This window comes from Lutjanus erythropterus, chromosome 18 (genome assembly GCF_056507025.1).
Source record: "Lutjanus erythropterus isolate fLutEry1 chromosome 18, fLutEry1.hap2, whole genome shotgun sequence".
Lineage (NCBI taxonomy): Eukaryota > Metazoa > Chordata > Actinopteri > Lutjaniformes > Lutjanidae > Lutjanus > Lutjanus erythropterus.
The window spans coordinates 30,509,085-30,532,854 of record NC_139334.1 but is presented as its reverse complement, the minus strand read 5'-3'; the positions used below and the strand labels follow the sequence as shown (position 1 = coordinate 30,532,854).

The 23,770-nt window shown below is 39.3% G+C and overlaps 1 protein-coding gene across 1 annotated transcript in view; it reads right to left on the bottom strand.

Annotated features, from left to right (window-relative positions):
* Positions 1-14,442: 14,442 nt before the first annotated feature.
* sptbn5 (spectrin, beta, non-erythrocytic 5) overlaps positions 14,443-23,770 on the bottom strand; it is a 59,881-nt gene continuing 50,553 nt past the window's right edge. Inside the window, exons 74-80 of the mRNA XM_084742186.1 lie at positions 22,832-23,743; positions 22,212-22,280; positions 21,100-21,183; positions 20,572-20,663; positions 20,116-20,232; positions 15,538-15,728; positions 14,443-15,374 (exon numbers count right to left, since the gene is read on the bottom strand). Coding sequence (XP_084598312.1) covers positions 15,223-15,374; positions 15,538-15,728; positions 20,116-20,232; positions 20,572-20,663; positions 21,100-21,183; positions 22,212-22,280; positions 22,832-23,743 — 1,617 coding nt within the window. The 3' untranslated portion in view covers positions 14,443-15,222. The remainder of the gene's footprint in view (positions 15,375-15,537; positions 15,729-20,115; positions 20,233-20,571; positions 20,664-21,099; positions 21,184-22,211; positions 22,281-22,831; positions 23,744-23,770) is intronic.

The window sequence follows — 23,770 nt, the reverse complement described above, 5'->3', positions numbered from 1 at the left end:
AGGCAAAATATTTCCGAGTATTTAACAATAAACTGTCGCTGATGTGTGAATGTTTGGCTCTGGAGCAACAAACTAAACTGTCTGATCCTGAGACAAGTTAGAAAAACTCCAACAGAGTTAATTTAACACTTTTTGAGATTTTTCTGTGGTTCCTAAAAAACTCAGATCACTTGGAAATCAAACGCAAAGTGTTTCCATCAGGTGGAGTTTTTGGTGCGTAAATGTGACACACACAAATAAATCAGCTAAAGAGATAAATGCCTTTACTCTCTGCAGATTTCCTCCAATTGAACGAACTAAACATATTTTGTGACTTTCTGTTGGGGACTTTGACCCCGGGCGGAGCAGCAGCAGCAGCAGCTGCAGCTCGGACAAACGGAGCCGGTTTTTTTTACGCACAGAAACACTGAAGCGTCACTGAGCCGTTTGAGCTCCACAGCGAGCCACAAATAAATCTTAGACTGTTTTCTCTCAACAGGCTGAAGAAGAAGACAGAAACTGTCAGATCCTGTTGATGAAAGAAATTCTATTCTAATTAAGTGTTTTAGTTTAGAAATAAGGCATCAGAATCCAATAATTCACATCAAAACAAGAGATTTTATGTCATTTTCAAGGTTTTTGATGCTCGTTTAGAGGAAGCTGAGTCCGCTGCTGCAGCTGTGTGCGGGTTAGTTGCGGTGCAGGAACAGAAAACATCATTTTAACTCATTTAATAACAATTTAGTGTTTGTCTGAACATTTTTTGGCCCTTTTTCTTTTCCTGACGTTTGATTTGTGCTTCATGCTAAGATTCGGTTTTGTGAAAGATTCATTCCCACACTTCTTTAAATTCTTGTGCAGTTCTCCCTGTAATAACACATGCAGCTGAGAAACATGAGCTTTAGTCTGACTTTTGTTTTATAAAAATGAAGGGCTTAAATGCGAAAACAATTAAACAGAAACTAGATGATTGGATAGTAGAAAACATTTTTATAAAGTCAGTCATTTTACTTTATTATCAGGTTGACTACTAAAAAAAGCGATACAACAACAACAACTACTACTACTACTACAACAACTAATAATAATAATAATAATAATAATAATAACAATAATAATAATAATAATGATAGACGAAAAAGGCGGAAGGTCCCAACTTGTTTTTTTTTTCGGAGCTTTCAGTTACATGTAATGGCTTTCAATCACAAATCAATGGCATTAATAATAATAACAATAATAACGATAACAACAATAATAAATAATAATAACAATTAACTTCTGCCCGCACGGTGCGTTTTTCTTGCGTAAAAACGCGTCCTTAACGCGAATTTTGAAAACGAATGATTATTTGGAGGGTTGTTTTTCCGTCATGCTTTTATTTTGATGGGATAATTTAACTTGATGTTTGTTTGTCAGCATCTCAGTGACTCTCAGTGAACTAAACACAGACTGTTTGCTGTTGTTGCTGTTGTTGGTTTGCTCACAGGAGCTGAAGATGTGAGCTCAGTTTGTACCGTTCAGCCGCTCCGCGCCTATATGTTGTCTCTGTGTGTCTGTATGCGTGTGTGTGTGTGTGTGTGTGTGTGTGTGTGTGTGTGTGTGTGTGTGTGTGTGTGTGTGTGTGTGTGTATGGAACATCCCAACAGGACTGAGGAGGAGGAGGTGGAGGATGTGTAGAAAAAAAAAACATCCATCTAACCTCAGAGAGAAAAACCTGAAACAAGTGAAGCGCCTGTTTCAGTTAAAATGTTTAAAAACAAACAAACCACTGGACTTTAAATTAAACCAAACTCTGTTCATTTTTTTTTTATTTAAAACAGACCAACAACTGGAATGTCAAATAAAACCAAACCAAAGTCAGTTCATTTTCCTTTGACTTTTAAAACAAACTGACATTTGCAGTTTAAAGTATGAGATCAGGTTAAGAATCACTGACATTCACCTCATTTCTTCACCAACTACGGACAAACCAGACTCCACTCTGTTTCTTCTACATTTGAAAACAGATCAAAATCTGCGACATCAAGTAAAACCAAACCAGACTGAACTAATTTTCTTCTAAATTAAAAAAAAAAGATGCAAATGCTCCAACTTGCAGTGTAAAGGAGAGCCAGAGAGAGGATTGTTTTCTTGCCTCCTCTGTTGGTCAAGTCACAACTGCAACTTCAAATCCAATCTAACCAGACTCCATTCATTTTCTTGTGAATTTTAGAAAAATGTGCAAAAATCTTAAAATTGCAGTGAAAGTCAGGCAGGTTTCTTGTCTCTTTTGCAGGTCAAGACACAACTACATCTTCAAATGCAACCAAACTAGACTCCATACGTTTTCCCCAAATTTTACAACAAATTTAACAAACTCAGATTTACAGTCCGACCTTCAGTATGAGATATGAAGAAGGAGCTTTTCTTGCATTTTCAACCACCAGCCAGGACTTCAGGTTCACCAGACTCTATTCACTTTTTTCATCATTTTAGAACATGTTTAAAAGTCAGAGATTGACAACTGGGTTTTCAAATCCAACCAAACCAGACTCCATTCACTTTTTTCTGAATTCTAAAAACAAGCAAGGAGAGAAACAGACAGAAAGTGTTGCTTCCATGTCTCTTTTGTCAGTCAAGTCACAACAGCGACTTAAAATCGAACCAAACCAGACTCCATTCATTCTTTTCCCTGAATTTTAGAACACGTTTCAATGCTCAATTTTGTAGCTTAAAGCAGGAGCTACAAAGTAACTGACAACTGGGTCTACAAATCAAACCACACCAGGGTCCATTCATTTTCTTTTGAATTTTAAAAGACAGAAACACTCAGATTTGCAGCCTGAGACAGAGCTGACTTTTCTTCTTGGTCAAATAACAACTTGAAGTTCAAATCAGCCCAAAGCAGACTCCATTTTCATTTTCTTGTGAATTAAAAGGGGAAAAAAGCAAACGCTTTAAGTTGCAGTGTCAAGGATTACAGAGATGTTTAGTTTGTCAACTACCAACGATGAATATTTGTGACAAGAAACATCTGCAGATCCATAAATACATTCTGAGCTAAACTTTCTTAGATTAAAGCGACAGAGTTCACCAGCTGCTTTTATTTTGAAGCTGTCCAACATGAGCTGCTGTTTAAACATTTACAGTCTCCAGATGTCCATCAAGATGACACATTTAATCCAGCTTGTTACCAGACCTAAACATTTTTATTTAATACAGTAACACAGAAAATATAAACTTTATTCTCCACAAACTTGATTCAAAGCTATGGCAATTTTCACTTTGATTAAAATAGATTTATGTGCTGCTGCAAGGAGTAAAAAACGTAATTATCAATGTGAAAACTTTCTGCTTACATGGTGTGGAATATGTTTGTGTTTGGGTGGAATTTGGAATTAAATCAGAGCTGCAGAGAGAAAGAAACATGAAGGCGATCTATGACCTCCATCATAATTAACATCTCAACCGTCATCAGAGACAAAGATTAATTCTATTTTCGTGGATTTTATTGGAGCATCTGTTTTCATTTTGCTTGCGCAGATTCGTTATTCATCCCGTCAGTTTTACACCGACTGGAGATAATTTTATCTGCTGTGTTTAATCAAAAACTGGAAGATGTTTCAGGTCTGATTCCTCCGCAGAGTTAAACTGTTCAGAGTTCTGGTTTTGATTAAAAATATTTGATCCGTACGTGAAGCAGGCTGTTAAGTTTTCACTTCTGCAGAACATCTGCTGTTTTTCTTCACTCAAACAGAACCACAGAGAGATGTTCAAATCAGGAGAAGCGCATCTGACTCTGTGTGTAATCAATAACGATCAATGTGGCTGATCAAGTGAATGATGAGGAGAGTGTCGATCAGGAGGCAAGTAAAGAGACGACAATGAAGAACGTCAGACCTGACAGAAGCATGAAGGGGTTCCGGAGGTTTTTAACGTAGGAAGTGCAAGTTGTTAGCAAGTTCTAGTGTTCTTTGATGAGGTTCTCACGAGTTTAATGGGGTTTACTGAAGGGGTTTTAGGAGTTCTCAACAGGTTTAAGAAGATCTTAGGCCAAATCTAATGTTATTAATCAGATCAGGAGAGATTTAGCCACTGAGAGAGAAAGTAAATAAAGAGAGAACAATGAAGAACATCAGAACCTGACAAACCATTAAGGCAGTGGTGCCCAATCCTGGTCCTCAGGGTCCACTGTCCTGCATGTTTTAGATGTTTCTCTGCTCCAACACACCTGATTCACATGATCAGCTCGTCATCAAGCCTCTGCAGAAGACTGATAACAACCTGATCATGTGAATCAGGTGTGTTGGAGCAGAGAAACATCTAAAACATGCAGGACAGTGAGCTCTGAGGACCAGGGTTGGGCACCACTGCATTAAGGGGTTCCACAAGGTTTTTAGGGGGAATTTGCAAGTTCTTAAGGGATTCTGGTGTTCTTTAAAGGGGCTCTCAAGAGATTAAGGGGTTTATTAGGGGGTTCTAGGAGTTCTCAACAGGTTTCAGGTGTTCTTACCTCAAATCTAATGTTATTAACAGGTTTCTGTGGTTCTCAAAAAAGTTCAAGTTGCCCTTAACTCCTCAGGTTCCTAAGGAGGTTGCACTAGCGATCAATGAAGCTGATCAAATGACTGATCAGGAGGCAGTTAGACTCCAAGTACGACAGAAAGTTAAGGGAGAACAATGAAGAACATCAGAGCCTGACAAAGCATGAAGGGGTTCCAGAGGTTTTTTCAGAGGCATGTGCAAGTTCTTGAGGGTTCTAGTGTTCTTTAAAGGGGATCTTAAGAGATTAAGGGACTTCATTAGGTGGTTTTAGGTGTTCTCCACAGGTTTAAGCCAGATCTAATTTTATTAACGGGTTCCTGTGGTTCTTAAGCCATCATTAGACCGTTCTTAAGGAGGCTGCACCACTGTTCAATGAAGTTGATCAAGTGACCAGTCTGGAAATTCTTAGGGGGTTCTAGTGGCCTTTAAGGGGGTTCCTGAGAACTTAAGGCAGTTTATTAGGGGATCCGATGAGTTCTCAACAGATTACAAAGGTTCTTAAGCAAAATCTAACATTATTAATGGGCTATTGTGGCTCTTCAACTGGTTCCAGCTGGTCCTAAGCTTTTTCTAAGGTTCTTAAGGAGTCTACACCACCAGAATATGGTTCTTAAGGAGGTGGTACCATTAATCAATGAAGCTGATCAAATGACAGATCAGGAACTGTGTTGATCAGGAGGTAGAAAGTAAGTGAAGAGACAGATGTGACGAACATCAGACCAGAAACGGCATGAAGGGGTTCCACAGGTTTTTTTTAGAAAGCATTTGCAAGTTGTTAGGGGGTCTTTAAGGGGGTTCCCAACAGGGTCCAGGGGTTCTTAAGCAAAATCCAACATTATTACTGGGTTCCTATGGCTCTTAAACAGGTTCCGGCAGGCCTTAAGGGTTTCTCTAGGATCTTAAGGAGGTGGCACCATCGATCAATGAAGCTGATCAAGACCCTGATCAGAAGGCATTAAGCCACCAAGAAAGAAAGTAGGGATGACGACCAAGAACATCAGAACCTGACAGAAGATTAAGGGGTTCCAGAGGTTTTTAAGGGACATTTGCATGCTCTTAGGGAAACATTAAGGGATTTTATTGGCTATCCGGGGGGATTTTAAGGGATTTTGGTGTTCCTGTGGTCAGGTATGGGGACTTAAGGCAGTAATCAGTTCGTTGTGACCTCTGGGGGTTCTTCAGGAAGTTTCAGGGCTTCTTTGGGAGCTCTGTTGGGGCATTTGAGGATTCTTGGGGATCCAAGCTGCCTGGTAGGCTTTTGGGGATTCTTATGGGTTTTGTTGGGTTTTAAGGGAGATTTTTAGGTATAATGGGGGACTGCAGGGCTACAGGAGGGTTTAAAGGACTCCCAGCAGTCCTGAAGGTGTTTCACGAAACGTTAAAGGGATTTCATTTGTTACTGGGGATTTTAAAATTTTGGGTGTTCCAGGGGAATTTAGTGGTATTTAAGAGGTTCGCAGGTACTTCCAGGGGTTCTTTAAGGGTCTCACAGATTGTTAAGGAGGTTCCAGGAGTTATTAAGGGCTTATTTAGTGGTTCTGTTGGGATTTTAGGACCCAAGCTGACCTGAAGGGGGGACTTTCTTATGGGGTTTTATTGATGTTAAGGTATTTGGGGGGTTCTATTGGTGTTCCAGGAGTTCTTAAGTTTGTTCCAGGGGTCTAAAAGGTCAATGAAGAGGATTCATGTTGCTCTGAAAGGGTTTCCAGCAGAAGGTGTTTCAAGAAATATTTTGGTTCTCAAAGAAGATTTTAAGGGATTTGGATGTACCTTGGGTATGCCATGGAAACTTTGAGGGGTGTTCAAATGGTCTTACTTGGTTTTAAAGGGTTCTACAGATGGTTATGTTGGTTCCAGGAGTTATTAATGAAGTTCAGGGCTTCTTTAGAGGTTCTGTTGGGTTACTGGAGGATTCCTCTGGACCCAAGCTGACACGAAGGGTTTTTGGGGATTCGTATGTGTGTGTTTTTTTCCTTTGGTTCTTAAAGGAGATCTTAAGGTGTCTGGAGGGACTTCTCATGAGGTTGCAGGGGGTTTAAGGGATTTCCAGCAGTGCTGAAGGCGTTTTGGGAAATGTTAAAGGGATTTTATTAGTTATTGTAGGAAATTTAAAAGACATGGGTGTTCCTGTGGTATTCCAGGGAACTTAAGGGCATATTCATAGGGTCTTATGAGGATCTAAAGAGGTTCTACAGATTGTTAAGGACTTTCCAGGAGTTGTTATAGAAGTTCTTCAGGGGCACATTGGGTTATCAGAGGATTTTCTTAGGAAACAAACTGCCCTTGAGGGTTTTTGGGAGTTTTTCTTACAGGGTTACGAGGATTAAAGGAAATCCTAGGACTCTTAAAGGTGTTCTGGAGGTGTTTAAGAGGACTTGTTGTTGTTGTTTTGGAACAGTTTTGTTTCTCCAGTGGAGTTCAGAAACCAGAACCTTTATCCTGCCTTCACCTGTGACCTTTGACCTCTGCTCCTGTGTTGTTTGAGGAGGCCAAGAGGAGGGAAACGACCTGGAAAAGGAGAACAAAAATAAACCCTCAGCGTTCCCTTAAACCCCTTGAACCAGCAGGGACTGAAGGATGAAAGGTGGAAAGTTGGACTCTGAAAGACCGAGGCTGCAGGATGAAGGTTGTAGGTATGAAGGATGGAGGAATGAAGGATGTAGGGTGGAGGTTGGAGGGTGTTAATCTGCAGGATGTATTTATTTGCGTTGAGTGTGTGAATGTTTGAACACATCGACGCCGAGTGATTTCTCAACATGTAAACAGCCTCAGTATTATTATTATTGGCTTTAAGGCTCAGAGGGAAAGTTGTGAGCAAATAAATCAGAGGGATCAACAGCACAGAGCAGGAGGAGGAGGAGGAGGAGGCTGAGAGGAGGACAGAGGGCGCCTCCCAGCGGCTGAAACAGGAACTACACCAACACAAATACCAGCCTCCCTGCAGTCATTTACTCTCTGATCGATTTATTTTAATGTTTCATCTCTGATGGACTGATTGTTCACAGCTTATTAAACAATAAAATGATTTAATCAGATTTGTTCTGAATGATAAAACATTAAAATTATCGATCAAACAAGAAATTCATAGAGGAAAACTTCTGACAGGTGAAACTACAACATTATAATCTGCTTTTTATTCTCTCAACTGTTCCATCGTTTCTATCACAGAAATATTTCATGTAAATTGAAAAAGTGTAATTTACAATAATTTCACTAAAACTAACTAAGATTGTGTCAAACAAATAAAACCGTGTTGAAAACGGATCAAAATCGTCAAAAGAGCGAAATAAAAAGCGCAAATAAAGGCTGTAATTTTAAATTTTTCTGTTTAAATTAAATCCTGATCGCCTTCATGTTCAAGTGTCTGTGAGAGCTGCTTATTGTGGCCTTGCATTGTACTTTAATGCTCAGAATAATCAGTTCGTTTTAATTAATAAACGGTATGTTTAAGCATTAAGTTTATTAAAAGTAAAGTTATGTCTGCTTTATAACAAAATCTCATAAAGAGTTATATAAAGAATAGAAGCTTTGTAGAAGAAGTGTGTCGTTTTTTCAAGTTAAATATATCGATCAATCCTGCATATTTTTAGTTAACTACACCATAATTAAATATTCATAAATGAGACATTTGTCATATTATAAAAGGACCGAACTACACGTCATATTACAAAAAAGTAACTACCAGTCCAGATTGGACCTAAATATGAAAAAAAAAAAAAAGTGTAATTAGAGTAAAGTTACACCGTCAAGGATTATTGATCAGGTTGCATTTTAATTACGTCTTTAAAATATGTAAAATGTAAAATGATGAAACATTTTAAAACATTCAGGAGAACAAACGCTCTAAACAGACAGGGAGACTGTCTGATATACAGAGTTTCTGAGAAAACTGCTCCACTTTGTGGCGGGAGACGGAAGGGGAAAAAATGCAAAAAATGTATTTAATTTGAATTAAAAATGTTTTAAAATATCTGAAGATAAAAAGACAAACTGTGGAACTCAAATTTTGGGAGCTTCGTCCATTTTTTTTTTTTTTTTTTTGGTATAAAGTGCAATTTTTAATGTTTGATTTTGAAGTAATCCCAAAGTATTCGGATTACATTACATTTTGTAATCCAACGGATTGTGTTACAAAATTAATTTGTATAACTGATTTCAAAATAATCTGATCAGATCCTGTTAATAATTCTGTTTAATTTTTTGTCGGTATCACCTTCATTTAAGAGTCTCCACACGCCAAAAATTAACTGTTGGCTAATTCTTCTTTTTGTTTAAAATTACGCATTTTGTTGCCTTAAAAAACACATTTATCAGATATAACATCAGATGATGTGGAATTGGGGCAGTGATTGAAGAAAAATCATCTCATTATCATTTTATTAAAAAACCCCAAATTCAAGTGAAGTCCCTGCAGCTCTGATCGGAACAATGAAAAGAACTTTTATTTTGACATTTCTATTTGTAAAACATTTTAGATTTAAGGACAAAACATGATAGATAGATAGATAGATAGATAGATAGATAGATAGATAGATAGATAGATAGATAGATATTATATTTTCTGCCATTGAAATAAAACGCATCTTTCTCTAGGTGCTGAATTCGAACACGGAATAAATAAATAAATAAATAAATAAATAAATGAATGAATAAATAAATAAACCGAGACGTGGAAGCAGCTGAAGCTTCAAACTGACTGAACAGAAAAGTGACCTGCTGCAGTCAGTCTGAACACACCGAGACAAAAAAAAAAACCCCTCAGGATTATTTAATTTTAAAAATAAATAAAAACTTTATGATTTATTTTTTCTCCTCTGAAGAAGCCTCGTCTGTCTGTCTGTCCACTGATGTGCTGGTGAATTAAACTGGTTAAACTGGGTTTGGTGTGCAGCAGGAATCAGACTGGTTTGTCTCGGCTCTCCTGCTGGTTTCTATTTCTCTGTCACCGTGAGCTGAATGTTGAAGCGGGAATCAGACGGAGGCCTGCAGGGACAAAAATATGTCCTGCAAAAAAAACATAACGGGGACAGTAAAGGAGCTGCTGGTCACTCTGTGATTTCGTTTATACTGAAAATATAAGAATGCAAACAGCCAAACACTCATAATGACTGAAGAAAACTGGAAATAAATCCCTAGTTTCCCTTAAATTCGCAATAAAGGACATTAAAACACCTTAAACGCAGTCTGAGGTTATTTAAGGGAAAATCTAAGACTGAATTTTTATCTCGTTAAGAATCTAAACGGACTCATTTAAAGCCTTTACGTATCTGACTGAACATGAATTATATTAATAGAGAAAAACAGATGTTTAAGGCGCTTTAAAGGTGTAAAACAAAAGATGTATTATGTCACAATATCAGGAAACATACTGATTATTTCTGGTTCTATTTATTTTATTGTAAATTGTTTTTATCAACCTTCATCTCCTGAATGTGTGCAAACAAGCTAGTTTTATTTATTTTACCATCAATTTTAAATTAAAAATGTGCTCTCCAGTGAGAATTTAATATAATAATATTACAATAAACTTCCTAATTTAGGCATAAAATGTATTTTGTTTCCTTCATTTATTAAATCTAAACATTAAACAGTCCTCTGTGTGCTCAAAAGCTGGTTTTATTTAGTTTGAGATAGTTTTTTAAAAGGTTTGCAAAGATAATTAAATATAAAATATAACAAAATCAACAGTAATACAGCTCAGTTGTCTCGGCTCTGATGAATTTGGGAACATTTTTATTAACTTTTGCAGGTTTTTATTTTAATCTTCGCCTTATTAATCTTCATTTTATATTTATTTCCCCTCTGTAAATGTTTTGTGTGTGTGGGTAGAAGGATGTTCATGCCTCAGTTAAATTTGGGAACATTTTTCTAATGTTTTGGTTTGAATGTTTGTCTTAAAAATCCATATTTTCTATTTATGTTCTGATTAGTTCCTCTTGTAAACGCTTTGTGTTGATTCAGGTGAATCCTTCAGAGGTTAAAGTGAATATTTTGTTTTAAAAGAAGAAGTTGTGAGGTTGATTCTGAACGTGTAAACTTGACGTGTGGCTCTCTGACAAACACGTCCAGCGGTGAAAACATGAATTGATGAAGCAGAAACGGCCTCAGATGATGAAATAAAAACTCGGAGTGTGTGAGTGGAGCCGCAGAGGGACACACAGAGAAGCTCCTGCTGTCCTGCAGCACAAAAACAAGCAGGAAAATCATTAGCTGTGTTGGCGCCGCAGGGTTAATGGTTCAATCAATGTCAAGCGCTGAAAATAAACTTTTGAACCGGACAATCTGCCTGCTGGAGCCCGCAGACTCAAACTGAGAGCCGGGAGAGACGCAGAGGAGGCTCATTACTGCAGCGACAGCGACACCGTGAGGTCAACACCAGGAACTACACCTCTGTTTCATTAGGGAGGAAAAGTTAGTGAACAAATGTTCTGTTAGGGGTTAAAACTCCTGCACTGAAAATATTATTTCAGTCAGAAAAATGAAGGGGAGACTAGGGACGGTTGCGACATATTTTGTATCAGTCAGACCAATGTTTTTCAAACTTTTTACAACGTGTACCATTTCAGAAAATATCGAGCTCTTCAAGTACCACCTTCCTGCTGCTGGACCTTCCTGGACACTTTACTGGTGCATCTTAAATAACCAGCAGCACGTGTGCTCAATTCACCGTTGACCACTTTATTTTCCACATGGCTCCTCAAAATATTCACCTTCTGTTCTGTATCTCTCTTCAGAAACGTTCATGTTTGGCTCCATGATTGGGACTTTAGAAGACTCAGATTACATTAGACAAGCAGTATGCAGGAATTTTGTTTTTATTTAGTTTTTTGTTTTCAGTTTGAAAACTGGTCACCATTTACTTCCATTATTTGGGAGATTCCGTAACACTGTTTTCCTGTGACCCTCCATCGGCATGAGGGTCAGCAGATAACGACTGAATTTTCATTTTTGGGTGAACTATCCCTTTAAGTAGCCACCTGCACAAACACAAGCTCACTGTCGTCCTCTTCATTTTCAACACATCAGCTCGAAATATTCTTCTCCTGATCTCCTCATGATAGTTCTTGTTTGGAGCCACAATTGAAGAATTTATTTTCAGTCGTAGTTTAGCCTGCAGCTACCAGTAATCATGGATGATGTATCAGTGTGCTACGTGCACAAACGTGACTACAGAGCAGGTTGATATTCAGACAAAAATACTAGAAAGTCAAAATGTATGTATTTTACATTTCAGTAATATTTCATTTAAACTGCTGCACCATTTCAACCCAAACGAATACCTGCACATGGACATAAAAAGACAGAGTTATCAAGGATGTGTCACATCAACGCGTGAAGACCTGTGGAATATGACAAAAACACACATCGGTTCGCACTTCAGGTTGAGACAAAATTTATGATTTTGGTTTTATAGCTGGGAACCAACTTCTCTGTTTTGGTGGAAATACACAGAACAGTTCAAAACGAGGTACACGAACCTGAATATCCTATCAGTGGGTTGTTCATTCAGGTTAACATTGAAATCGTTGCCTTGAAGTATCCTTGTGATTGTCAGACACTCTTTCAACACGTGGTTAACATTGTGAAAGGGTCTATTTAAACACCAAAACTTTTTCTAAACCTAAACTAAGTAGTTTTGGTGCCTAAATCTAACCAAACTTTGACTAAAAACTGAAAATGTTGAGTGAACCAAGTAAAAATAAAAAGTCAACACTGAGATTTGGTTTCACACTGGAAACAAACCTCAATCTGATGGGTAAAAGTAGAGTGTTTGAACCATTCATCCACCATGACCTCCTCTCTGATCTTCTTTTCCTAGGATGGTGAAGTCATGACCCACCCTACTCTGCCTCTGATTGGCTTACCCTGATAATCCTACTCTAATTTTAACCAATCACATTCCTCATGTCTAAATCTAAACAACCCAACCAGACGAAGGCAACAAATACTAGCCAGAGTAAACAGGATTGTGCTCATGGCTAGCAACAGGCAACGAGTACTAGCCAATCACAACAAAGTGGGCAGGACCTAAGTAGAACAGTCACAGGAAGTTTTCGGAGCTTAATATCTTGGCTGCTAGTTAATGAAAAAAGTACAGAAATTGGAGGGATGTCAGCTCCCCAAAACTGAAGCGAAAACATCTGGATCGCCCCCTGGTGGCTGGCTGCAGAATGAGTCATAAACTCCACCCCCTCCTTGTTAGTAGATACGACATGGGCCAAATTACACTAAATGCAGGTTGTCCATACAGTTTAAGGTTTATTCAATGTGGTATCAAATTTGAGTAGGTGGAGACAGTGGAAGAAGTCAGTGTTAAACTCAGAGTCTGAGGCTGTGGCTACTTCCTGGAGGCAGCATGTACCAGTGCAGACCTGCTACACGATGAAAGGATTAAATTGATTGAAATAAAAGATGAACATAACTGTGAACACTCTGACAGTGAAGCTGCCTCAGTGATCTGTTCAGCCGCAGACAGTCGTACTCTGAACTCTGGATGTTTACATACTGGATCAATAAATCAATACATTGATGGTGTTTGCACATGTTGCCACAGAAGCTCCTCTGAGAGGAAGAAAAAGCATCAGGGAGTCTGAGATATAACGTGGAAATATTTAATTAAAACATTCAGTGCAGCTCAAAGAGATTAATGAGTTTGGTTCAAGTGTGAAATTCTGTCGTTAGAACAATATTTTCCAGTAAATGAAATCTTACAGTAATCAATAAAATGAATGAGATTATCAGTTAATACAAAAATATCATATAAATAACATTGTTGTAATGTGATGAGCAAAAACATCAACAGAAACATGATGAAGTGACGTCACGTGTTTATGATTCAGGTTGTCTGAATGACTCTCATTTCAATTGGCTTTAATTTCCCAAACTGAAGACGTGTTTGAACTCCTGATTTCTCTCTAAAGTCTTCATCTGACTCTGATTATTTTTAATGATTGACTTATTGATCTTGATTGAATAGAGGAGAGGATGAGTCTGAAGTTGTTTGGATTTGTTGCTCATTAATAAATAAATGGAGTTCGTCTCCACAAACACTGAATCATTAAGCGAAGTTCATCTTTAAAAAAAAAAAAATCACTAAACGTGGAGCATCATCTCTGCTAATGTTTCATCCTCCCGCTGGAACCTTTTCTGCTCCTAAATCTGACAAAATCTGCTTGAATTGATTTGCTGCAAATCGTTTTTTATGAGCAAGTGTCACTTTCCAAAGGTTGGAGATCAAAACTCTTCAGATGAAGTCACTTCAAACAGTTTTAGATCAGAAACACGCGAGCAGACTCTCATTCGAGGTGATGAAGAGGAGATTAACCATTAGATGTGAGCTGGTTTCACAAACACAGACCTGGACTCTAGTTTAGCTCAAACTAAGAGATTAAAGATTTATATCTAAATTCATTTGTTGTATGAGGTTCTTCTCCACAGTCAGTGTGTTACTTACAGTACATGGAGGTCAACATGCCTCCAGTTTGGAGAAGCAGCAGGAGTTATCAGTAAATACACACCTAGAAACAGCTGCTAACTCCGCTGTGCTGGGCTGCTGCACCATGTCAAATTGAGTCAAGCAACACATTTGTATGAATAAGGGGCAAAAGAGGCAATTAGCCACCCAGTGTCCACCGAGGTGTCATTTTTACACCACTGCCGATCAGAGCTGAAGCTGATAAAGTCCGATGTTTGTGGGTTTCTTCGTCCACTGTAAAAAGGGCTCTAGACACCCCCCCAAAAAATCTATATCAGTTTCACAATAAAACCATCATTACTGTAATTCAAATATCATTCTCTCCAAACCAAGCAAACTCCTTTAGCAAAATCAGTAATTTTAGCTCACAGAATACAGGAGTTGTTGGTCCACTGCTGCCTCCATCTATTAGTTTGTTTGTGTTCATGTGTAACTTTGGTGTTTTAAAAGGTTAAGTTCAGATACCCTGCAGTCACACAAAAACACTAACAAACTAACAAATGGAGGCAGCAGTACACCAGCAATTCCCCTCTTCTGTGAGGTAAAATTACTGATTTCATCAGTGGAGTTTGGTTGGTTTGAAGGGGGTGATGTGTTTCTTATATAATGGTGGTTTCCTGTCAGAAAAGTCTGTCTGACAGAAAGGTAAAGTGGTGAAAATACCCTAAATACAGTGGACACTTAAAGTGATATTGATTTTTTTTAGGTATCTAAAATGCGCGTTACTACTGACCCTGTCCACAGCAGTACATTGCTGTGAACAAAGTCAGGTCTGTGGACATTACATAGCTTCCTTCACCGGTTCTCCTGCTGCTTCTCCAAACTTGGGGGCGTGTCGACCTCCATCTATTGTAGGTAATATCTGTTATGAATTTTCTTTGTTTCTAATTCTATTATCATTAATTTTAGCCACTGCTTATTTATTTTCTGTAAGGCAATTTGCAAACATAATGAATAAAACACTGTCAGTAAAATTATTCGTACTTGGCATCTGATGAGGCTTTATGGCACCTCCTTTAGCATCACGTCTGGAAACTGTATTCCTGTTTTGAGTGGTAAACACTTATTCAGAATCAGAGTCAGAAATACTTTATCAATCCCCTGGAAGACACTGGTCATGTTACTAAGTTATTATTTTAATATTATTGTCCAACACTGTGTCTCTGAAGAAGTAAAAGTGACATCATCATTTAACTGACTGACTGACTGATGAGGATGACTATTGATGTAAAGTCAATAAAACTCTACTTCTTTGTGAAAAACTTCCTGAAGACGTTCATCCTCGACTTGTTTGCGGTGTCCTCTGTTACCTGGGGGGTCACAGCGGGCGGATCTCTGGTGTCAGGGGATGCAGGAGGTGGCACAGAAGGCAGCTGGTTTTGACTGCTCTGTGTACCTGGAGGGCAATAAATCATAATCAGATCACAAAGATTAATACAGCACATTCTCGTTCTCCTGTGAACGTCCCTCCTGAGTTGCCTGTTTTTTACCACGTGAATATGTTTCAGCTAGAAAATTCATGGGAACATGTTACCGTGCACTCTGCCATGTCGTCTCACCTGTGCTCCCGGCCTCCCCCTCCTCGGGGTAGCGGTGTTTGTTGTAGTATGTGTGGGGGGGTTTGGGAGGAGGTTGCCCCTCTGCAGATAGTTGTCTCTCCAGACTCTCAGTTCTCCTGTCCAGTTGTTTGTTCGACTCATCCGGAGCTTCGGCCAACTTCTCCAAACTCAGGTTGACTGAAGACGCTCTCCTGGACAACAACAGGATAATGTTGGTGGGGAGGGGGGACGTCCCAGTAGTCCTGTCCTACTGTGCTGTGATTTACTTGTCCTTGTTGCCTCAAAGTGTCCTTGTTGTTGCCAGAAAGTCTTTGTAACACATGGTTAACATTGTGAAAAGCCAAATCTGATTTTTTTCTAACCCTAACTGAGTGGTTTTGGTGCCTAAATCTAACCGAACTTTGATAAAAACCTGAAGTAAACTTAGTCTAAAAATAAAAAGTAAACACTGACTCATGTGTCACACTGGAAACAAACCTCAATCTAATGGGTCAAATTCGTGTGTTTGATCCATTCATCCACCATGAACTCCTCTCTAATCTTCTCTTCCTACGATGGCGAAGTCATAATCCGCCCTAGTCTGCCTCTGATTGGCTTACCCTGATATTCTTATTCTAACCTTATCCGATCACACTCCTCATGTCTAAATCTCAACAACCCAACCAACAAAGGCAGCAAATACTAGCCAATCAGAGTCAGAGCAGGACAGGTCATGATTTTGCAATCCTAGGGGAAACAAATGGTGTTGTTCAGGATTGTGCTAACAGTTAGCAACAGGCAACGAGTACCAGTCAATCATAGCAAAGAGACAGAGACAGGACTAAGGGGAACAGAAAAAAAACACAGGAGAAACTACAAACCTAGCTACATCAAAAGTGAAAAAATAAGACATTCAATTTCAGCTACAATAATCACATAAAACTTTACGTTTATATAAAGTTATAATAACATTTTCAGAGCGTAATATCTTGCCTGCTAGCTAACAAAAAAAAGGAGAGGAAAAAATGGAAGGATGTCCAAAAGTCCAAAAGTTTGAAGGATGGACGACATGTCGGCTCCTCCATAGCGAAGCCAAAACATCTGGATGAGGTGGGCTGCAGTGTAGGTCATAAAACCCACCCCCTACATTTTAGTGTAGTGTCAACAAATCAAGATGCCAGTGTTCATATCCAGGATATTAATTTTTTTTTAAACTAATTTTTCTTAATTTTTGTGCAGTTGGAGGAAGAGAAGACAATGTGGCCATCTTTATTTACAATCTATGGATCAAGACCTAATTAGTCTAGCTTAGCATGGACACTGGATGCAGGAAGAAACTGTCATCAAAAGAGAAAATCTGTCTCACAACAGCACCAAAGCTGTCTGATTTAAATGTAGTATCTCATGTGCAAACAAATCACTCCTCTGCCCTGTAGTCACTTCTGTTTCTGCACCTACTAATAAACATTTCTTCCTGCAGAAATCATTGTATAAAAGATTTTTTATACCTGCATTAGTCATGTTGCCTCTGCAGTCCTGTATAATTCATCTCTATGCTGCAAACCAAACCAGATGTAATGCATGACAGCATGAATAGAGCCGCGGCCGTGTCCTGTTTCACCGTGCATTTTTCCACCATTGTGTGTCCGCTGAATGTAATTCACCTTGTCAAAGTATCTCATTAAAAAAAAAATCCTGCTGGCAGGGAGTTTCATTTCTTTGGCCTCTCACCCACCTGAGAGGTGCCCGGTGGCCCCACAGTGCACAGTGTGAACAGGTAGATGTGAAAGTCAAAGTCAAATTACCTGTCACTGTTTGAGGGAAACCACTTCGGTCTGAAACTCCATCAAAACACGGCTGACTGACAGACGTCCTGTTTGACTCCACACCAGAAACCAAGCAGCCACGCACCGCTTTTGTATCAACGGCATTCATTTAATTTCAGAAAATCATGAGAAGTAAAATTCTTCAGAGAAGGAACGCAGGAGTAATCTGGCCTCTGATAAGAATGAAAAGCAGGACAAAATATTGATGTATCAATACTCTTCAGACCCGTGGTTGTATGAGGTTCTTCTCCATAGTCAGTGTTTTACCTACAGCAGATGGAGGTCGACGCCCCCAGTTTGGAGAAGCAGCAGGAGTCCTGGTGTAGGAAGCTAATCAGGGTCAGTAGCTAAATGTATTTTAGACACCTACAGAATCACTGCCAGCTCGAGTGTACACTATATTTAGGATATTTTCTCCACTTTATCTTGCTGTCAGACAAACTTTTCTGACAGGAAACTGCTGTTAAATAAGTCAAATGTCACTGTAAGAGCCATGGTCACCGTATTATAATTTACTATTGTTTATACATGTGAAGTGTTCGCAAATTGTACATTATTTACTGTTATTCTGTGTTTAGTTAATTGTGAGTAATATGTACAGGTTTGTATTGAGAAACTGTGCCTCCTACTGTTGTAATTGAGAAGTCAGATAAAAAGTCTGGCAAGTCCGCAGTTAGTACAGGAAGGAGAATGCCTAAGAATTTTGCCTTTTTTATGTAATATAGTTTTTGGGACACTTCTGTGGATCCTAATTTTGTTCTTCAAAAGGATTTTCTTTCTGAAGCATTTCTATTTTGTTGTGTAAAAAGAGGATTATTTGTCTGCTTGGAGAGAAAAGTAAAAAGTCAACTATTCTTCTGACTCAGTGTGGATTTGTTAGTAACCTCTCAGTGTGAGATGGATGCACAGTGAAAAAATTACAAAAACAGAAACCGTCAAAGCAAAGAACAAACTCAAATCAACCAAACTTCATTAACAAAATCCGTTATTATTTCAGTCTATCACTGCCTCAATCTGTTCATTTGTTTGTGATATTGTGTGACTTTTGGTGATTTCAAACTAGTCTTTTAAAACACTGAAGTCACACAATAAAACCAAAATGACTGATTTTGCCAGTGAAGTTTGGCTGGATAACTGATATTGACTTTTTAAGGTGTCTAAAACACATGTTGCTGCTGACCCTGTCCACAACAGTACAGTACATGACCACCGTCTCCTGTATGTAATATACAGATTATGGATAAGTACATATATCTTACAACCACACTTTAAAAAATGTGAATTATCCCTTTAAACTGACAGTGAAAGCTTGGTGGGATTCTTAGTTTTGTTTAGTTATTCTTTGACCGCATGTTTCTAAATTCAAATCCAAAGATTATGTTGATTTTATGCAAATATTTAATCTAGCTTGTGTGCTGCTGTTTTTTGTATCAAGACATCATCAAACTTTGGATTTCTGGATTTTAACAGACACTTTAATGAGGATATTTTCAGATTCCTCATAAAAATGTTGAGATTTCAACCATTTATGACAACAACAAAGTACCCCAACAAAAATAATAATCTAATGTTGATTTCTTGAATGATTATTTCCATTTCTAGCAAACTTTTATGTTTTATTTGCCCACTGCCACAAGATCACATGGCTGTTAATCCCATGTTATTTAAACTGTTGGATATACTGTGATTATTGCTACTGACTTCATTATGAGCGAGTCAGCTGTTATTAATAGCTCCCTCATATTAATTTATGTTCCAGAACCACGCACACCGCTGCATTAAGGAGCAGTAAGAGCGACGGTTTGATGCGACGTGGATAAAAGTGCCAGTGGAAAAGTCTTTTTAGGTTTTGCTAGCACGCAGGAGCTCTGAGCGCTGGGAGGAGGAGGTTTTCAGTTGGAATGCTGGAGGGAGCGGTGCTGCGAAGGACACCAAAACCAAAGAGACAAGTGGGCAACGGAACCGGGCTCAGCCAATAGGACTGTGATTGGCTCCCAAATAACTGGGTCCAACTCCCAGCTGTGTGTAATCACTGCTGTTGCATGCATCATCAAACTGACAATTGTTAGGAAGTTAGGACAGAAAACTGGATTTTTATACAGAGACAGAGTTAACTTTCCCATCTTTAGTAGGTAGCAGATCACTGAGGCCGTCTTCATGTCTGTCCTTGACCACAGGGACATTATCTATAGACACGTCTCTGCCTCAGCTCTCAAACAGCTAGACTCAGTTTATCACTCCACCCTGAGATTTATTACAGGAGTCTACACTGCATCCTGTATGAAAAGGTCGGGTGAACATCGTTAACAGTTAGACGTGACAGACATTTAGTTTCTCTTCATTTATAAAGCTGTAATTGGACAGTTACCATCATAAATCACTTCCTTTTTACACTAGTCCAACTGTCATTATCTAACACACTCAGCTGATTGGCTGACACTTCAAGTCCCCCAAGCAAATACTAATTTTGGAAGAACCGCTTTAAGGTTTTGTGCTGCAAACACCTGGAACACACATTAAAACTGATCGCACCCGTACCCACAGGTCAGTTTAAAGCCATGATTGTAAACCATCCTGTTCTTGAATGCAACAGTATTCAACTGTGTTCTGTTTATTATAAATGTTTTGTTTTGTTCAGACTGCCCTTGACATCAGTGTACCTGAGGGCACTGCCTCACTGACTCCTGGAGATTAAATAAGTGTGTGTGTGCGTGTGCGTGTGTGTGTGTGTGTGTGTGTGTGTGTGTGTGTGTGTGTGTGTGTGTGTTTTTACCCTGAGTCGTCAGAGTCGCTGCTGGATGATTCGGGGCAGTTCTGGAGCTTCTTCAGCCACAGCAGCTGGAGGTCTCTGCTGGACGCTGCGAACAGATACTGACTGCCGTCCTCCAGTCTGAGATACACACCCACAAAGAAACACAACACACACAGTCAACAAAAACATGAAAAAAACGCTAACACATGATCTTTTCAACAGGATAAACACTGGACGTTTAATTACAGGAACACACTCCGCCTAAGATCCAACATTTTTAAAACACCAAATATACATCTAAAAGAGATGCATCAGACATTTATATTTTGGATATTTGAAGGAGTGACTGCCATAACAAACATGCAGTCTGTTTTAAAATTTCCCCTCAGTGTAAACCTTTAGGCTTTAAAGGAAAACTAACATTGAGATCAGGACTGAAAAGCAGAAATCTGTTGTGTTTACTGAGTGTTGACTCACATCAGTCTGATGGTGTGCTCCTTCCTCCTGTAGTGAACGTTCTCTCTGCAAACAGCTCCAACCATGTTGATAGGAGGCCACCTAGAGGTCTTCTGTGGAAACACACACACACTTCAGCATTTAATCATATTACTGATTAATCTCTCTCTCTGTTATCTATTTCTAAAAATAAAACTGCACTGAACTGCATCTTTTGTGACTGTTTAAAACACATTAATCATTTAAGTTTAAGTGTATTGTGAGACTGAACCTAAACTACAGTCAACTCATATTTCATGTCAACAAAATATCTAAGCTTGAGGCTGTTTGAACAATGCATTAATCAATTATTTTACTGTAACATGTTGGACAACAATATCTACATTTACTACAGCACTTCTGGACAAAAGTATAACAGCTTTCATTTTATTCATTTTATCCTTGCTTTTATTGTTTTAAATGTTTTAATTTATCCGCTTTTATGTTCAGCACTTTGTGTTGCATTTTATGCATTGATTGTGTCATATAAATAAAGTTATTATTATTTACCTGTGCAGCAGCTGCTTTGTCTGTAAACAGGCTGAGCGTCTCTCCCTCCAGAACAGCGAACACCTCCTCCCAGTTGTCCAGACCCTGCAGCAGCAGCACCCAATCACAGACACACAAGACAAAACTGTCAGCAAGTTCATGTCACTAAACCAGATCAGACGACCATGAAACAAAGTGTTGTAGCTGTCATTTGTGGTCTTTGAGTGCCGTTTATTGATTAGGGCTGCATGATATGGTAAAAAAGTCATGTTGTGATTATTTTGACTGAAATTATATGCGATGGCATTAATGGCAATGGTCATTTTTGCACCATATTTTTCATTTTCAGTGACAAGAAAACTATTAAAGTCATGAAGATGTGACACTTGTTGGGATCTGTGCCAAACATGTTTTCTTACATCTGAAGGACAATGTTTTTATGAGCAGGCAGCTCTGCAGCACTACAGTACCTCATCATAATGCTGTTTCTTCCTGTACTTTTCCTTTCACAAATAATTGTCATTTAGCTCTGATTGTGCTATTTGGACATCGCACTCAGCCACATTGCAATTTAGATTATTTGCAATCAGTGCAGCCCCATTAATGATATTACAGCTTTACTGTGGCAAAGTCTGTGGTGAGAAAGCAAAACGTGATGAAATCTTGTGGCTCAGGTAGAAGAGCAGATTGTCTATTAATCACAGGGTCGAGGCTCCTCCTGTACCTGTGCTAAAGATTGTAAGGTTAAGTAGCTGATCTTGTACACTGTAAGCATAGCTGTTTTACAAACAGGAGATTATAGGTTCAATCCCACCTGCAGGCATCATTCATTTTGGAAGGGTTTTAATACTATTTAAAAGTAGAAAGATAGTTGTTTCATGTTGAGACTACTTTCTTTTAGTAGAAAGAATAAAGTTTAGTAGTCATGTAGTTCCATTATATTGGAGAGAAGGCAGACATCTCTACACCTGATATCTCCAAAACTCTGCAACTCACACCAGAACAACAGAGATTGAGAAATAAGAGTTGAAAAAATCAGCCTACATTCGTGTGCTGAAAAAATCACTTCACTTCCATTTGTCTCTTTGACTTTATATTCAGTCACCTTCAGTGAGTGACGACACTTTTCTCACCTTGTTTCCTCCTTGTTTCACTTTGAGCTCCAGAGTTCCCTCCATTCTGATTGGCTGCACCGCTGTCACCTAACAACACCACAGGTGTGAGACAACCAATCAGTTTGCTGATAAAATAAATAATGATGAAGTCACAATCTTAAACATACAATGCATTTTAAACAGTTTTAAAGTTTGTTCATAGATTCTCATTTAGGCTACAGTATCTCAATGACACGAGATCTCTAATATGATGTTACTGGATTTAGTAAAACTAGTAGGATTTCTTTTTGCAACAAATATAGCATTAACTGACTCAAAATGTAAAGATTCACACATTGCATTGTCTAGTATTGCATTGTGACAGGGCTGAATCATATCGTACTAAATCGTTCGTTATTTATAAGATGTACTGTATCGATTTACGTATTAAATCAGTCTCAGTCAGTGACATAAACACCCTTGAACATGACTCACTGAAATCAGAATCAATACTGATATCAAATCAAATTGAATCAAATCAAAACGGTAAATCTGAATCGATGCCCTAGTACTGTCATACAATCTAGGGGCCAAGGTGACATCTACATATGGATGTTGATGGTCATCACAGTTCATCTGACCTGAGTGACAGTTCTTACCTCTGGTGTGGAGCTGCGTTTTTCTTCTGGTAGATCTTCTAACCTCCTCTGTCGCTGTGGAGAAGAAGGAGGCAGCTCCTGTGTTGGAGGAGCAGCTGATTCATTGTCCTCTTCTGTGATTGGTGCAGCAGTCGGGGAGTCAGGTGGTGCAACCTGTTCATCAGCAGGAAGAGAATCAGGAACATCAGTCTGCTTGGGGATTGGTGAGTCCAGGTTGTAGATCTCCATCCTGGTTGAAGGTGGAGGTGATTCAGGAGGAGAGGTTGTCTCTGCAATGGGTGGAGGTGGAGGTTCAGTTGGAGCAACAAGCTCTCTGATTAGTGGAGGTACGTCAGGTGGTGTGGGGGGCTCCTCTGGCTGCCTCGGAGGCTCAGAGCAGCGTTCAAACATCCGCTCTGCAGAGGAAAGTCTGGGCTTTGGAGCCAGAGGAGGTTTGGGGACGGGAGGTGGAGGTGACTGAGGACGTTTCAGGGAGGAGGAGTCAGGTGATGCTCTGAGGGGAGCAACAGGAGTCAAGTCTGAGCGGCTGGTTTGTCTCTTCCGGGGCATCACAGTCGGCCTGGAGGTGGGACTGGCAGGAGGACTAGCAGGAGGACTGGTGGTCTCCTCCTCCTCCTGAGACTTCCTGCTGGAACTGAACTGTCTCCTCCTCTCTGTTGGGCTGGGTGGAGTACCACCACAGGTTGTGAGACTGGTTTTCCTCTCTGGCAGGAACGATCTGATTGTGGTGTCTGTCCTCCTGCTGCTGCTGACTTGACGGATGATCTCTGGACGGCCTCTGGAGGAGGAAGAGGAGATCCTCGGCGTCTTTGGATCCAACGGTCTACTCCTCAGGGATGAAACTCTGGCTGGAGGTCTTCTGTCCTCTGGGTCCAGGTTCTCATGTCCAAGAAGACCCAGTCTCCTCTCCCTCTGAGGAGGAAAACAGTTAGAAGTTAG